Here is a 17064-nt window from a genome sequence, read left to right as displayed (position 1 = left end):
GTAGCTGTTACTTTCTTCTCCCCACTGTTCAAACTTACTCTCTGCAGGTGTGTGGTAACTGAGCACATGGCTCAGCCTGGAGCTGCCTGTCCATCCTCCACCACCCTTCACCTTGGGGTGGAGGGAGGGAGTGGGGCACAACAGGCCCTTCATTTCTCCATTTCCCATGACCCTACGTTCCTGGGCTGTTCATTTTACGCTTCATACCTGGTCTCACAGAAGCCTGGATTGGACATTTCAGACTCACAGTGCTGTCCCTTAACTGTGGTGGTTCTTCAGTGTCCTGGACCATGTTGTTTCTGGAAAAAATGACAAGAATGCACATCCTGTGGTGCTTTACTTTTCTGTTAGTTTACATGTACGTTTGTGTGTGTGTGTGTGTGTGTCTGTCTGTCTTGTCTGTCTGTACACCCTGGGGCTTGAACTAAGCTTTTATCCTTAAGCTTTTATACTCAAGGGCAGCATTCCACCATCTGAGCTACAACTCCAGATTTTGGTTTTGGGTGGTTAATTAGAGATAGAGTTACAGATTTTGCCTGGGCTGACTTCAAACTTAGATTTCAGTTCCACCAGCATCCAGCTTCTCTAACAGGATTTTGCTTTTTTAAAAAATATATATACTAGGGTGGCCTAGACCATGATTTTATCCATGTTTTCCACATAGCTAGAGGGACAGGTATATACCGCCATACTGCCTGGGTTCTTACTGGTCCACTTGAGATTTTGTAGACTTCTTGCCCAGACTGGCCTCAGAATTTCTTGCTATCTCTTAATCCTGAGTAGCTAAGATTATGGGCATAATCCTAAGTGATACTGGTTATTTAAAGTACTTAATAAAAAACATGGGCTCACATCTATAATCAACTACTCAAAAAGGCTGCGATCTGAGGATCATGGTGTCAAGCCAGCCCAGGCAGGAAAGTCTGTTAGACTCACATCCAATTAATCACAGAAAAAAGCTGGAATTGGGATGCTGTGGCTTGAGTGGTAAAGTGCTAGCCTTGAGCAAAAGGAGTTCAGGGACAGAGCCCTGGCCCAGAGTTCAAGCCGGAGGACAGGCACCAAATAAAAATAAATGTAAGTGGTTACATTGTATTGCATAGTGAATAATGACTGAGTCACTTAATTGACTGCAAGGAGAGCTAGCTGAACTTGGTCAAAAAATAACTAGTGGAAGAACATAGCCAGGCCAGGTGTGACGGTGGGTGCCTATACCCTTGTAAGAAAAGACAACAGGTTTTTATTTGAAGGAAAGCCTGGCATGAACAGTAAAGTCTACAGCTGAGTTGAAGGGGAAACGGTACGCCTCCTTTATTTTTATTTTTTGGCGGTTATGGGGCTTGAACTCTGGGCCTGGGCGCTGTCCCTCAGCTCTTCAGCTCAAGGCGAGCGCTCTACCACTTGAGCTACAGCGCCACTTGAGCTGGGGCTCCGGCGGGGAGCTGGCTCCCTGGCCCTGCCCTCCACTCTGGGGCCTGCCAGTAGAGGCCAGAGGCAGGAGAGCCCCTGCGCTGCTGAAGGCTGTTTGTGCGTCCCCGGCTGCGTGCGGGGCGGCTCTGCGGGGCCAGCGGTGTCTGCGGGGCCTGTGCACGGGGCAGGAACATCACAAGGGGCAGGAAGATGGATGGAGGTGACTGAATGGTCCTGACACTTGGGTCCACTGGCTGGTGCTCTGCCAGCTGAGCCACGCCTCCACCCCCCCACCTAAGGAGCTTAGTCCAGCAAGGGAAAGGGTGATGATGTATCTACTTGAGTTGCTGTGACTACGGATGAGAGACAGAAGTCAATCAGTGCCAGGCGGGCCCTGAGGAGGTGGCGTGGCTGAGTGTTGGGGCTGGCCGGGCACAGCACGGTGGCAGGCAGCCCGGAAAGCTGCAGGACCGACCTCTCGGGCTTGGGGAGTGATGTGCACCAGCACCAGTGGCCACCTGTGCTGGGCACAGTGCTGGGCCCTGGTGGCTTGGCAGTAGGTGGTTTCTCGCCAGAGGCACAAGCAACCTGGGGAGCTAGCAGGGCACAAGGAAGGCTTGTGAGACATGGCTTCAGTGGGTGGGCGGTCCTGAGAAGGAACAACCTAACACCGTGCTCACTGACACGGGAGGCCAGGCAGGAGCGGCTCCAGTGTCCTAGACAGCGCTGAAAGAGTTGGTGGGAAAGAGGATGTCGCAGCACGAAGCCAGGTGCGTGCCAGGAGACACCAGTGCTGAGGTTAGATCCCGGGCAGCCTTGAGGGGCAAGGCCAGCATTTGTGCCGAGGCGGCTGCACAGCCTCCCTTCCTTCCTTTGGCCAGAGGACCATTTCTTACGGTCGTTCCAGGGAAGTGTGGGGGAAGAGGAGATGTGCACTTGTACTGATGCAGCTGGAACCAACGGCGTGTGTGCGGGGCCGAGGCCGAGGCCGGGGCAAGGAGTCACAGGCCAGCACTGCTTTTCCCAAAGAAGGTTAAGTGGGTGGAAGGATGGAGGGAGACCTGGCGGCCAGCATGCTTCTGTCTCCTACGATTCTTGCTCAGAGCGTGAGCAACATGTCTTTGGCAGGCTGGCTTGCACGCTTCAGGCACCTGGGAAACCCAGAACCTGTAGAGTCCGCGGTGCCCAAGAGGAGACTGAGCATGTGGCTCATGAGTGAGGGGTAGACTTCAGGGCTTTCAAACGGGCCAGGAGAAAGGAAGAAACAGCCCACGCCAGTGGCTCACGCCTGTCATCCTAGCTACTCAGGAAGCTGAGATCTGAGGACCGTGGTTCAAAGCCAGCCCAGGCAGGAAAGTCTGTGAGACTCTTATCTCCAATAAAGAAAACTGGAAGTGGTGCTGTGGCTCAAGCGGTACAGCACTTGCCTTGAGCTGAAGAGTGCAAGGACAGTTCCCAAGCCCAGAGTTCAAGAATAAAGGAAAGAAAGGAAGAAACAGGCCTTCCCCAGGCTTTCCCCTGGGCTGATGGTCTCCCTGGGCAGCTGCTTGCAGCATCAGCCGAAAGCTTTTGGCTGTAGCTGGAGAACCTTGGCTTTTGTTGAGTGTGGACAAAGATCCATGCTGGATGAGGAGGGGCCTCAGGTCAGCATGGCCTCTGGGACTGGACACAGACTCACACCACCCTCAAAAGGCTTTGGGATTCAGCCCGGGAAATAAAGTCCATGAAACTCTTTTGTTGTTGTTGTTGCTGGTTGTGGGGCTTGAACTCTGGGCCCGGGCGCTGTCCCTCAGCTCTTCAGCTCAAGGCTAGCACTCTACCACTTGAGCCACAGCGCCACTTCCGGCTTTTTTCTTTTTGCTTATGTGGTGCTGAGGAATCGAACCCAGGGCCTCATGCATTCAAGGCAAGCACGCTACCACTGAGCCACCTTCCCAGCCCAACATCAGTAAGTTTTGCTCCTTACCAAGCTCCAAAAGTGTACCAGAAGAGACACAAAAATGAGCAGCCCTAATGTAGGGTGCCACAGCGTGTCAGGGAAGTGTGCAAGCAGAAACAGACCCAGAGCTTCTCTCCATACAATCACCATGTGCCTGTTCACAGCCTGGTTTATGTCTACTAAATAAGGTCTCCTCTACGTGGGTCTCTGATCCTCCCAGGAATCCAGCCAAGAAAAGGAATGCAGGAATGCAAAAACAATAAACCTTATTTACTCACCCAACACAAGTCTGAGTGCTTGCTGAACACCAGGCATAGTTTTCCAGTACCTTGGGAAATAGAGAGCCAAATGCTGTCTCTTCTCAGATGCAGGACCTTCTGATGGAGGATGGGCAAAGGGAAATGAACACAGGGTGCCAGAAGAGGTGGCTGTGCAGAACCCCACACAGGAAATTCTCTGAGAAAACACGGCCGGGCCAGGACTCCCAGCAGGGTGTGTGGGCCACACCCACCAGTTTCTGGGGAATGTTTTACTGGTAGAGAATAGCAAGCAAAAGGTCCTGAGGTAGATAGGCCATGGGTCGCTCATGCCTATAATCCAAGCTACTCGGGAGGCTGAGACCTGAGCCAGACTGGCAGCTAAGTCTATGAGACTTTTATTTTCAAATAATCAGCAAAAAGCCAGAAGTAGGGCTGTTGTTCAAGTGGTAGAGCACTAGCCTTGAGCACAAAAGTTCAGGGGACCAGCTGGGTGCTGGTGGCTCATGTCTGTCATCCTAGCTATTCAGGAGGCTGAGATCTGAGGATTGTGGTTCAAAGCCAACCCAAGCACGGAAGTCCATGAGACTCTTATCTCCAATAAACCACTCAGAAAAAACAGAAGTGGCACTGTGGCTCAAGTGGTAGAGCATTTGCCTTGAGCTGAAGACCTGAGGGACAGCGCCCAGGCCCAGAGTTCAAGACCCATGACTGACCAAAAAAAAAAAAAAAGCTCAGGAGACAGTGCCTAAGCCCTGGCTTCAAGCCCCAGGACCAGCACGCGCGCACACATGCACACACACACACATGCATGCACACACAAAACAACAGCAAAACCGAGTACTGAGATAACATACTTGGCAAGTTCAGGACGCCAAGGGAGAGGAAAGGGTGGGGAATTAGTGCCCCGCGTCAGCCACCATCAGCCAGAGGTATGTAGTCAAAGCTAACAGGCTGCAAAGCTGAGGTGCTAGGGGGCTGGGAAGGTGGCTCAGTGGTAGAGCACTTGCCTTGCATGCCTGAGGCCCTGGGTTCGATTCCCAGCGCCACATAAGCAAAAAGAAAAAAGCCGGAAGTGGCACTGTGGCTCAAGTGGTAGAGCGCTAGCCTTGAGCTGAAGAGCTGAGGGACAGCGCCCAGGCCCAGAGTTCAGGCCCCACGACCGGACCCAAAAACAAAAAACAAAGACAAAAAGCTGAGGTGCTGGGGTTTGATGCAGACTGCCTCCACACACAGTCTTAACTATAATATGAAGTTGCTTTTAAAAGTAAACTAGTGTCTTATTGAAATAACAAAAAGGTCACAGTATAAGGAAGGCTGCCTCCCACACTCTCCCAAGAGTGTGGCTGCGGCTAGGACTGCAAGCAGTCTGCAGTCAGTGCTTTGTGAGGAGTCGCTGACTCACCCACTGAGCAGGTACACAGTCTCATTGCCACAGAAGGCTTAGCACCTCCTCCCCACCATCATCCCTAAAAGAAGCCTCAAACCCTGGCAGGTCCTGTGCGTTTCTCCTATCATCAGCCACTAGTTATCTACTTTCTATGAATTTGCCTGTTTTTGGTGTGCTATATAAATGGAATCATATAGTATTTTTTTCCTTTGGGGTGTGTGTGTGTGTGTGTGTGTGTGTGTGTGTATGTGTGTGTGTGTGTGTGAGTTGTGGGGCTTCACTGAGCTTTTTTTGTAAGGGCTTGAGTTTTTTGTGGGGCTTGAACCCTGGGCTTGGGCGCTGTCCCTCAGCTCTTCAGCTCTAAGCAAGCACTCTACCACTTGAGCCACAGCAACACTTCCAGTTTTCTAGTGCTTAATTGGAGATAAGAGTCTCATGGACTTTCCTGCCCAGGCTGGCTTTGAACTGTGATCCTCAGACCTCAACCTCCTCAGTAGCTAGGATGACAGGCCTGAGCCACCAGTGCCCAGCTCATAGAGTATTTTATCTGGCTTCCTATTCCTTATCAACAATCCAAAAGATTCACTTGTATTGTAGCATGTTTCAGAACTTCCTCTGTGTTGGGGCTGGGAAGGTGGTTCAGTGGTAGAGCGCTTGCCTTGCATGTATGAAGCCCTGGGTTCAATTCCTCAGCACCATATAAACAAAAAGAAAAAAGCCGGAAGTGGCGCTGTGGCTCAAGTGGTAGAGTGCTAGCCTTGAGCTGAAGAGCTGAGGGACAGCGCCCAGGCCCAGAGTTCAGGCCCCACGACTGGACCCTCCCCCACCCCCCCAAAAAAAGAACTTCCTCTGTGCACATGCGTGCGTGTGTGCCAATCCTGGGTCTTGAATTTAAGGTTGGTTGCTGTCCTGAGCTTTTTCCTTCAAGGTGGGTGCTCTACCATTTGAGCAATAGCTTCATTCTGGTTTGTTTTTTTGCCAGTCCTGGGGTTTGAATTCAGGACTTAGGTGCAGTACCTGAGCTGTTTTTGCTTAAGGCTAGCATTCTACCGCTCTGAGCGCAATTCTACTTGGGGCTTTTTGATGGTTAACTAAAGATGAGTCCCACAAACTTTCCTTCCCATGATGGCAATCCTCAAATCTCAGCTTCCTATATAGTGAGGATTACACTAGCTCCTGGCTTTTTGGGTGTTTTTACTCTCTATTTTTGTCTGCATTGAAGACAAGTCATTATGGATTAGAACTTTTCTCCCTGGGAAATTTGGAGCTTACTAGGAAACACAGGTAGGTGGCTTACAGGAAACTGCATGTCCTATTGTCATTTGTATTCATTGCATTTAACAGAACAGAATAACGCTGGGCATAGCAGGTGTGAGTCACACCTGTAATCCTAGCTCCTTAGGAGGCTGGGACCTGAGGATCTCTGAAGAAAACCAGCCCAGCCTGGAAATCAGTTGAAACTCTTCAGCAAGTAACCACCAAAAATCTGGAAGTGGAGCAGGACTCAACTAGAAGAGCAAAAACAAAACCAAACAAACAAACAAAAAACCCAAAGAGCTAGGTGCCTGTAATCCTAGCTACTCTGGAGGCTGAGATCTGAGGATCATGGTTCAAGCCAGCCCGAGCAGAAAAGTCTGAGACTAGGAAAACACCGGAAGTGGCACTGTGGCTCCAGTGATAGAGCTAACCCTGAGCACAAATTGGCTCAGGGGCAGTGCCTAGGCCCTGAGCTCAGGCCCCAGTACTGGCACTGCATACATGCACTTTCGGAAGTGTGAGATGCGGTGCCAGGAACTGGAGTTGGGGGTAGGTTTATATGGATCTTAACAAGGAAGCAGGAAATTGAAAAATAAGCTGTGGTCCCTGGGGGGCTGAGGGTGGTGTCCTTGGCCAGGCCCAGCGCCGAGGGGACTTCCCGTGAGCCAAGGTCAGAGTGACCTGCCTAGGGCACAGCTGGTGCCTTGTTTGACCTGGGAAAGGCGGGAGTCAGTCCTCCACCCACAGCCTCCCGGGATAATCCGGGATGGAATGGGGGTGCGCAGGGCACGGCCTCCCGGGAGAACGCGGGCACCCGGGACGCGCAGGGCCTGCGGCCTCCCGGGAGAACGCGGGCACCCGGGACGCGCAGGACGCGCGGCCTCCCGGGAGAACGCGGGCACCCGGGACGCGCAGGGCCTGCGGCCTCCGGGGAGAACGCGGGCACCCGGGACGCGCAGGGCCTGCGGCCTCCGGGAAGAACGCGGGCACCCGGGACGCGCAGGGCCTGCGGCCTCCGGGAAGAACGCGGGCACCCGGGACGCGCAGGGCCTGCAGCCTCACAGGAGAACGCGGGCACCCGGGACGCGCAGGACGCGCGGCCTCCCGGGAGAACGCGGGCACCCGGGACGCGCAGGACGCGCGGCCTCAGGGGAGAACGCGGGCACCCGGGACGCGCAGGACGCGCGGCCTCCCGGGAGGACGCGGGCACCCGGGACGCGCAGGGCGCCCAGGGCCGCGCGAACCGCCACACCCACGAGGTGTGGCCCCGCGCAGGGGGCGCAGGACAAAGGCAGAGCAGCCTGGGGCCTGGCGGGCCGGGAGGCGGCTCCAGAGGGGGCGTGTGGAGCGCCTTAGGCTCGGCCGTAGCCGCGGAGGGAACGCCCTGGCCTCACTACGACCACGCAGGGCCTGCGGGGCGGTCGCGGGCGCAGGCCCACGCAGGACACGCCCACGAGGCCGGCCGCAAGATGGCGGTGACGCCCCGGCCCGCGCCGCCCACCGCGCATGCGCGGGCGGACCCCGCCCGGGGAGCGGAAGTCGCGTGACCCCGGAAGTGACCGTCCCGGCGGCGGGCGGCCGACGACGTTCGTCATTTGGTGCGGGAGGGAGCGCGAGCGCAGCGGTCGAGCCTCCGGTGAGTGGCCCGGCGGCGCGCGGCGCGCGGCGGGCGCGGGCCTTTGTGCGGCCGCCGCGGGCCCGGCGGGGCGGGGCGGGGCGCGGGCCGGGCGGGGCGGGCCCGGGGCGCGGCGCGGGCAGCGCTGCGGCGGGCGCCGCTTCCCGGGCGGCGTCGCCGGGGTCGCGGGCCCGGCGGGCCCCCTGCGCCCCCTCCCCGCCGGCGGGGCGGCCCAGGCCCGGGGCGCGGCCCGACCCCACCTGCGCCCGCCCCGCCCGCGGGGACCGAGGGCCTCGCGGAAGTGCGGGCCGCGCCCCGGGATGCTGTCGCGCGGAGCCGCGCCCGGGCGGGCGGGCGGGGCGGGGCGGGGCGGGGCCGCGGCCCCTCCGCCGCCGGCCCTGGGCGGCCTGGGCGGGCCGGGGAGCGGGGCGCCGGTGTCGACCCGCGGGACGCGCCCCGCACCCCCGGGATGCGAACGCGTTTCCGGCATCCGTGGGGAGCCGGGGCCGCGCGGGAGGAGGGCGGCGCCGCCCCGGGCGTTCCGGGAAGCACCCGTGGAAGGCGGCTCTGAGCCGCGGCGCGCGGGGAGGGCGAGTCCAGACCCTCCGGGCCCCGACCCTGAGCCCCGGGAGCCCGGCCCGCGGCGTGCACGTGGCCAGCGCCCGTCCCTCCCCGGAGGTGCCCGCCCCGGGGTCCGGGTGAGGAGGGCGGTGAGCCCCGCCTCCGAGCCACAGGCCGGGGCGGAGAGCCGCCCTCCCGACGCCCTGCCCCGCGCCCCGGCCTCCCGGCCCAGCAGGCGCGCTTTCCCGGGCGTCCGCGGCTGTCACGGCCCCGCCCCGCCCACAGGTGTCCCAGGCCAGACGTGAGCATGGCGGAACAGGAGCCCACAGCCGAGCAGCTGGCTCAGATCGCGGCCGAGAACGAGGAGGACGAGCACTCCGTCAACTATAAGCCGCCGGCTCAGAAGAGCATCCAGGAGATCCAGGAGCTGGACAAAGACGACGAGAGCCTGCGCAAGTACAAGGAGGCTCTGCTGGGCCGCGTGGCCGTCTCCGCCGGTGAGCAGGCGCGCCGGGGCACCGGCGGCCCCCGCCAGGGCGTGGGTCACACCCCCCTGCCCCCTCCCACCAATCAGCCCCCCCGCCCCCCCCCCACCGCTCACCCCCCCCGCCCCCGCCTGCCCACCGGTCAGCCCCCTGTCCTCCCTCTACTCCCCTGCCAGGGCACAGGACACCCTCCTCCTCTACCCCCTACTAGGGCACCAGCCCCCCCCCCCAGGTCCTCTCCTCTGCCTTCCATAGGGGTGGGGCTGGGGGAAGCCTGGGGTGGGGTTCTGACAGCTGTGCTCCACAGACCCCAATGTCCCCAACGTGATCGTGACCCGTCTGACCCTGGTGTGCAGCACTGCCCCTGGCCCGCTGGAGCTGGACCTGACAGGTGAGGGGTCACCTGGGTCCCTGGGTGGAGCCAGCTGGCACGCCCCCAGGCCCTGAAAGCATTTCAGCGCTGACGCCCTCTGGTGGGGCGAGCAGACAGGCAATCCGGGAGACCTTGCTTGGGGCTTGGGAGGGGCTGGGCACCCCAGGAGGGCCGGGGTAGAGTCTCAGGCAGCCTAAGAACTTTCCTTCCCCTAACACAGGTGACCTGGAGAGCTTCAAGAAGCAGTCTTTCGTGCTGAAAGAGGGCGTGGAATACCAGATAAAAATCTCCTTCCGGGTAAGGCTGGAGCTTCAGGGGGCCTTGGGGGACAGGGGTCCGGAGGAGTGGAGCAGTTGGCTGATCCCTGGTGTGGCTTCTGGCAGGTGAACAGAGAGATCGTGTCAGGCATGAAGTACATCCAGCACACATACCGGAAAGGCGTCAAGAGTGAGTGGAGGGGAGGGAGAGCCTGGGTCTGCGGGGAGGGCGGCGGTGCTGTTGACCGAGCTCTTCTTGTCTCTAGTTGACAAGACTGACTACATGGTGGGGAGCTACGGGCCCCGGGCGGAGGAGTACGAGTTCCTGACGCCCATGGAAGAGGCTCCCAAGGGCATGCTGGCCCGGGGCAGCTACAACATCAAGTCCCGCTTCACAGACGACGACAAGACCGACCACCTGTCCTGGGAGTGGAATCTGACCATCAAAAAGGAATGGAAGGACTGAGCCTCAGCCAGGAGGTGGGCAGGGCACGGACAGACAGAAGGACCGACATGCCCCACCCCATGCCCTTCCCCACCCCGAACCAAAGTGCTGACAGGGCCCTTTCCCTCCGTCACTCCTAACCGGTCCAGCTCCAGGCCTCCTCTGCCCGCCGCTCCTCCACACGGTCCCCGTGGTCTCCAGTGTCACATTGCTGCTTCTGCCTGTGTGTGGGGTGGGATTCCGGCCTAGGCTTCTGCTCCCCTGTGTGTCCCCAGTTCCCGCCGCCACTCTCCTCCAGGCACCGGCTGGGCCTGGTCGGGTCCCAGCTCTTAGAAGGTGCCCAGCCGGTCAGCTCTGCCCTGGTGAACGTGCGTGTGCAGGGCCCAGTCCAGGCTGTCCGGTCCCCACGCCCTGGCCATTTCATCTGTCACTGTCGGTCACCGTCTAACCATGATGCCTTAACATGTGGAACGTGTCCTGGGGGCCGCGCTAACTCTTAACCCCCATCTGCATGAGCATGTGGTCTCCCTTCCTCCCTGTCGGCCACCCTGACCCAGCGACCCGGGGAGGCCTGGGGTGTGCTGCTGTTGCTCCCCGGAGGCTGGACAGCCCCTCTTGTGGCCGGGGCTGGCGGCACCAGCAGCTGGGAGAAGGTCAGATTGCCAAAACTCACGCCGCCAGCCCCGTCCGGAGGTGGCTGTCCTGCCTCTGCCTCCCCCGCGTGGGCAGCACAGAGCTCCGGAGGGACAGACTGGCCAGCCTTACCTGTCTCCCCCGGGCCTGGGGCCCGGGCCTCCGTGCCTGGCCTGTCAGTATTTATTGCCTCTGCTGTGCCGTCCTCCGGGCTGCGGGCCTGCTGCCTCTCCCCGGCTTCCAGTGCCACCACGCCCAGGCAGCCCTCCCTGGCCCCCCAGGGCCAACGTGGGACCAAGTGCACACACAGTCGGAGCCGTCTCCTGTGCCTCCCCTCCCTCCCCACTCCCCATGTGGTGTCTGCCAGGTCCAGGCCTTGACAGGCAGACACACCTGTCCCTGCTTCTCTTCTGACTGGGAAATAAACGACCTGAAGGAGCCTGGGGGTCTGTGCTGCTTGCCTTGTGCAGGGGAAAGCTAGCTGGGACCCCAGTGGGGAGGGGTGGAGGCCCGCGTGCCACAGCCCCTGCTGCCACGCCCAGCCTCCTTCCCTGCGGCTGCTCAGTGAGAAGTCAGTGCAAAGCCTCCTGGGAACAAATCGGCCAGCAGCGGAACTCTAGAACCCTGAAGGAAGTAGGAGTGGGCGCTCCCCAGGCCCCTGGGCTGTGGACTGTGGGACTGGTGGGCAGGGGTCACATCCTGGCCCTGCTCCACTTGGCACGCCCCAAGTTCCTCCTGCGTGGACACTGCCCCCGCGTCCCAGGGAACACCCCTCTGCAGGACCAGAACCTGACTGGAGCTTCCTGGTCTCCGGTCAGGAGCCCCAAAGGTGAGAGGAATGGCCACTAGCAAGCAGGGTCAGCGGGGTTCATGCTGGGCAGGAGGTCGGGCAGGGACATGGGTAAGTGCAGGCGGGGGGCTTCAGGGGGAAGGGGCAAGCAGAGTGTGACTGACGCCGGATAGAGGAGGCCCAGCGCTAGCAGCCCCACTGACAGCCCGGCAGGAGGGCCCAAGAGCAACCTGCAACTTCAAAGCCACACCCACCAGTCTTTGGGCAGGGAGGGGCAGTGATAGAGCACTTTAGAAAGGGCTACTCCACAAGCCTGCCCCCTGCTGGCCTTGGCTCTTGCCAAGTGTGAAATCAACTGCTGAGCCCAGGCTGCTGGGAAGCACAGCTGGGCAGCTGGGCAGGCACGGCCCGGGACCCCTGAGCAGTATGGAGGGTCCTCTGGGGTCCAGGCAATGCCCCAGCCCACCAAGAGCACCGGTGTACGGCATTAACCCCAGCCAGCAGCCACCCAGCTGACCTTACCGGCCTTGGGGCGGTGCAGAGGATCCGGTTCTACAGACCTGTCCCAACACCAGCGCTGCTCAGGAGCAGTGGGCTCCAAAGCAGCCCAGCATGTCACCTCCTACACCACTGGAAAATAGCTGTGTGGTGTTTGTCCCACCTCTTGGGCAGTGCTGGGGTTTGAACCCAGGGCCTAGGCACAGTTCCTTAGCTTTTTCCCCAAGGCTAGTGTTCTGCCAGTTGAGCCACAGTTAGACTTCTGGCTTTTTGGTGGTTAACTGGAGATAAGTCTCATGAAGTTTCCTGCCTGGGCTGGCTTTGAACTGAGATTCTCAGGTCTGACCCTCCCAAGTAGCTAGGATTACAGGAGTAAGTACCTGGCAGTGACTAGAGATGAATCTCGCTTTATGCCCGAGTTGTCCTGGATTGTGAACCTCTTCTTTGTGCTTCCTTTTGTTGCTGGGAAGACACATTCACTACACCCAGCCACGGCTTGAACTAGAGCCTCACAAGCATGCCCTGTCCCAGGACTGGGGCTTGAATTCAAGGGCTCATGTTTACTAGGCTGGGGCTATAACAATTGAGCTGTGCTTCTAGCCCTGCCTTTTGCTGGGCTTTCCTTTTTCTAGTCTTGGGTTTAAACTCAAGGCCTAGGCACTGTCTCTGAGCTGCTTTTTGCTCAAGTGCTCTACTTGAACCAAAATGCCACTTAGGGCTTTTTCTGTATATGTGATGCTGAGGAATGGAACCCAGGGCTTTGTGCACGCTAGGCAAGCACTCTACCACGAAGCCACAGTCCCAGCCCTGCTGGTTTTTCTTTTTCTTGTCAGTCCTGGGGCCTGAACTCTGGGCCTGGGCGCTGTCCCTCAGCTCTTCAGCTCAAAGCTAGCGCTCTACCACTTGAGCCACAGCACCACTTCCGGCTTTTTTCTTTTTGCTTATGTGGTGCTGAGGAATTGAACCCAGGGCCTCAGGCATGCGAGGCAAGCGCTCTACCACTGAGCCCCCTTCCCAGCCCCTGGTGGTTATTTTCCAGCTAGACGCTAGTGAATTTTCTGCCACGGTTGGCCTCCAACTGTGACCCCAGCTCCTGAGCAGCTAGGACTCCCGCGCTGACTCTACGCCTGGCTCTAGCTGTTTCCACAGTTTTGTTTCTGCGGCGCTGGTCCTGGGGGTGGAACTCAGGGCCTGGATGCTGCCCCTGAGCTTTTCCTCAAGGCTAACACTACTAATTGAGCCAAAGCTCCACTTCTGGAAGTTGTTTGTGTGTCAGTTCTGGGGCTTGAACTCGGCCTGGGCGCTGTCCCTGAGCTGCTTTTGCTCAAGGCTAGTGCTCTCTCACTTGAGCCACAGCGCCACTTCTGGCTTTTTCTGTGTGTGTGGTGCTGAGGAATCAAACCCTGGTGTTCATGCATGTCAGGCAAGCATTCGTGCACTAAGCCACATTCCCAGCTCTTGCAGGTTTCTGTTTTCTGAGTAGTTTATTGGAGATGCAGTTAAGGTTACAGGCATGAGCCCCCAGCGCCTGGCTCAGCAGTTCTTTTTATCGGGCAAAGGCTTCAGAGGTTTACATTGTGCCAGGAAGCTTAATCTTCACCTTGGGGTTTTCCGAGCCTGTTAGACGTGTGAACTCAGACCCTGAGTGCCAAGCTGTGCAGGCGCACTGCCAACAGTCAGGACTTTGCTCTGGCTCCTCCCCAGCAAGCTAACAGAAGGCAGCACCTACAGAAGATGGTCCCTGCACAAGGAACCTGACGTGTCTCTCGGGTCCCAAGTCTGAACTGATGTGCCAGTCCCACCCTGGCTTGTTTTGCAGCCTGGCATTGCAGGACCCTCTCTGCTCTCTTCCTTCTGTCCACGGCACCCACTCAGTTGCTTCCAGATGGACCTGTCTTCCACTGGGGGGGGGGATGTGTCACAGGCCACAGAGCCGGCTGATGTCTGTAATGTGGCTAAGTAACCGGCTAGTGTGACTATCAAGAACCCTTACCATTCTGCAGTATCCTACACCACAGCCAGGTCTGTTTCAGTCGACGGGGCCATGAACACCGCTAGCCTGTTTTAGACTTTTCCTCTTGCCTGCACTTTATCCGCAGCTGCCTAGCACAAGGGGCCTGTCTGTTCTCTGGCACCTCTGGCAAGAATATAAGCTATAAGGAAGTTTAAAAGAATTATGATTTTTTTTTTTTTTTTTTTGCCAGTCCTGAAGTTTGAACTCTGGGGCTGGGCACTGTCCCTGAGCTCCTTTTGCTCAAGGCTAGCGCTCTACCACTTCAGCCACAGAACCACTTCCAGCTTTTCCTGTGATTTAATTGGAGATAAGAGTCACAGACTTTTCTTCCCAGGCTGGCTTTGAACCATGATCCTTAGATCTCAGCCTCCTGAGTAGCGAGGATCACAGGCATGAGCCAAGCACCTAGCTGTTCTGAGAACTCTTGGAAGTAAAACTAAAAACATTACTAAAAACATTTGATTACAGAGCAGTTCAACCCATGTTTAAGGAGCAGCTCTGAGCTGAGCAGGGGACTCCCTAGAGGGTGTCCTGCAGGCCCTGAGGGAACAGGGGTGCCCTGAACCCCAAGGGAACAACCCTCACAGGGGGCTTGGGCACTGTAGTGCCCCAACTCATCACTCTTCCCAGGGCTGTTCTCGGAAGGCACAGACAAGCCTTTAGAAAAGCTGCCCTCCACTCAGGGCTGAGGCCCATAGGTGTTCAGATGAATTAGCCTGCATTCAGGGGTCAGGATGTATCCCCTGTAACGAGCTACTAAGCAACCCCAGATACCTAGAATCAGGCCTCCCCCGGTCTCAGAAGAACCAACAAGGTTGTGGGCCAGTGTGGGCAGTGAGGGCAGAAGCACTTGGAGAAGAGGCCAGCAGCTACTGCATCTGTTCATTGGTTCATTTTTTTTTGGTCAGTCGTGGGGCTTGAACTCTGGGCTTGGGCGCTGTCCCTATGTTCCTCAGCTTGAGCCACGGTGCCATTTCCGGTTTTCTAGTGGTTTATTTGAGATAAGAGTCTCATGGACTTTTCTGCCTGGGCTGGTTTTGAACCGTGACCCTCAGATCTCTGCCTCCTCAGTAGCTAGGATTACAGGCGTGAGCCACCGTGCCTGGCTCCGTTCATTATTAATGTGCTAGTTCTGGGGACTGAACTCAGGGCCTCACGTTGGTGCTTAGCTTTTCTGCTCAAAGCTAGCACTCAGCTGTGTGCTGGTGGCTCACGCCTGTGACCCTGGCTACTTGGGAGGCTGAGATCTGAGGATCTTGGTTCAAAGCCCAAAGCCAACCCAGGCAGAAAAGTCCATGAGATTCTTATCTCCAATAAACTACTCAGGGGCGGGCGCCAGTGGCTCACACCTGTCATCCCAGCTACTCAGGAAGCTGGAGATCTGAGGATTGTGGTTCAAAGCAAGCCCGGACAGGAAAGTCCGTGAGACTCTTTTTGCCAATTAATCACCATAAAACCAGAAGTGGTGCTGTGGCTCAAATGGTAGAGTACTCACCTTGAGCTGCAGAGCTGAGGAACAGTACCCAGGCCCAGAGTTCAAGTCCCATGACTGACAAAAAATAAACTACTCAAAAAAAGCTGAAAGTGGCACTGTGGCTGAAGTAGTAGAGTTCACCTTGATATAAGGAGGCTTATGGACAGCACCTAGGCCCAGAGTTCAAGCCCCAGGACTAGGAAAAACAAACAAAAAAACCCCACTGGCACACTATTGTCTGAGCTATAATTCCACTTCTGTACTTGTTAATTAAGAGTTTCATGAACTTTTCTGCCTGGGCTGGTTTTAAGCCATGATCCTTAGAATGTAGCCTTCTGAGTAGCTAGGGCTAACAAGCGTGAGCCAGCTCCCTGCTTGCATGTGTTAAGTTCAGTGGCGATCCACGACAGATGCTAAGCAACCTGGCTCTCATAGCACATCAGCTTGGCCAGAGCCACGTCTGTGATACAGGCCTGGCCTTCTGCTACCCTGATAGAGCAGTTGTCTACATGGAGGCATTTGTATTTAACCACCTTGGCACTGGCAGCTGGCAGTCCGGAGTCAAGCTGAGACTCGCCACAGCTGTTGTGCCCTGTGCACCTGGGGTGTTCTCAGGTTGGTTTCAGTGCCTGGATCACCTGTGAACCTTTCTCTTTCAAACTTTCGTTTTATGCGCTGAGGCCAAGCTGCTTTTTAACCATCCCAAGTGGGGCACCTCGAATCCCTTGCTCTTTTTCCTTTTCAGTGGACAAAACGCAGGCCCGTATTTAGGCATTTAATCATGAAAACACCTGCTACACTAAAAATAGCTCAAATCATCTTTTAGTTTAGGCCCTTGATTGCCGTTTGTGTACGCTGGGAGACAGTGTAGCAGGCCTGGGGCAAGCTCCACCGGGAGCGGGGTCCGGCTTGCAACAGTTATTAGTAGCTGCTGCTCGTGAGCCCATCCAGGGTCCCCTCCGGGCCTGTCTGTCTGTCTGCCCCGGGCGGAGGCTGGGGTCGGAGCACCGAGCCTCCGAGGCCAGGCCTCTGGGCTCCGAGCAGGAACGGCGACACGTGTGCTCGAGAACGACGTCTCCACGGCGTCCGTGACGGGTGTTCTTACCGTTGTCCGACACCAGCACGTTACTCTAGCGGCTGTGTGTGCAGCGCCGAGGCTGAGCGGTGCCCGAGCTCGAACCGCCGTCCGCGGGGCCCGGCCCACCGAGGTGTCTCCGTGTGCCGGCGCGGTTCGGGACCCAGCCCGTCCGCGTCCACGCAGGCGACCCGACGCCCGCCCGACGCCACCCTGCCCCCGGGCGCGCCGGGCGGCCTGGGCGGGCTCGCGCTCCCCGGGCGCTGCCCGCCGCGCACAACTCCTCAGGGCGCGGGCCTCCTCGTCGCCCGGCTGGCCTGCTGCGGACAGCACGCCGGGCAGCTCCCGCACGGGCTGCACGCGCGCCGGAAGCGGCCTCAACCGCACTTCCGGTCAGCGTACCCCGGGCGGTGCCACTTACGGATACGCGGTCCAGTCAGAATGCAACACGAAGGGTTTCGGAGGCGCAGGCGCAGCCCCGCCCCTCGGCGGAGGACCCCGCCTCACTGCCACGTTCGACGGAGGAACGCGCAGGGTGGGTGGTGCGCACCTCTTAGCCAATCAGAACCCACAGAGTCCGGGCAGCAGAGA

At 58.1% G+C, this 17064-nt stretch overlaps 1 protein-coding gene across 1 annotated transcript; it reads left to right on the top strand.

Moving 5' to 3' along the window:
• Positions 1–7786: 7786 nt before the first annotated feature.
• Positions 7787–11061, top strand: Arhgdia (Rho GDP dissociation inhibitor alpha). Its single transcript, XM_042670007.1, has 6 exons — positions 7787–7889; positions 8715–8926; positions 9222–9305; positions 9508–9584; positions 9671–9734; positions 9811–11061. Exons 2-6 carry the CDS (start codon positions 8737–8739, stop codon positions 10008–10010), a joined length of 615 nt encoding a protein of 204 aa, XP_042525941.1. The 5' UTR covers positions 7787–7889; positions 8715–8736; the 3' UTR covers positions 10011–11061.
• The last annotated feature ends 6003 nt before the right edge of the window (positions 11062–17064 follow it).

This window comes from Dipodomys spectabilis, unplaced genomic scaffold (genome assembly GCF_019054845.1).
Source record: "Dipodomys spectabilis isolate Male_0828 unplaced genomic scaffold, ASM1905484v1 ptg000512l, whole genome shotgun sequence".
Lineage (NCBI taxonomy): Eukaryota > Metazoa > Chordata > Mammalia > Rodentia > Heteromyidae > Dipodomys > Dipodomys spectabilis.
This window is presented reverse-complemented; position numbering and strand designations above follow the sequence as displayed.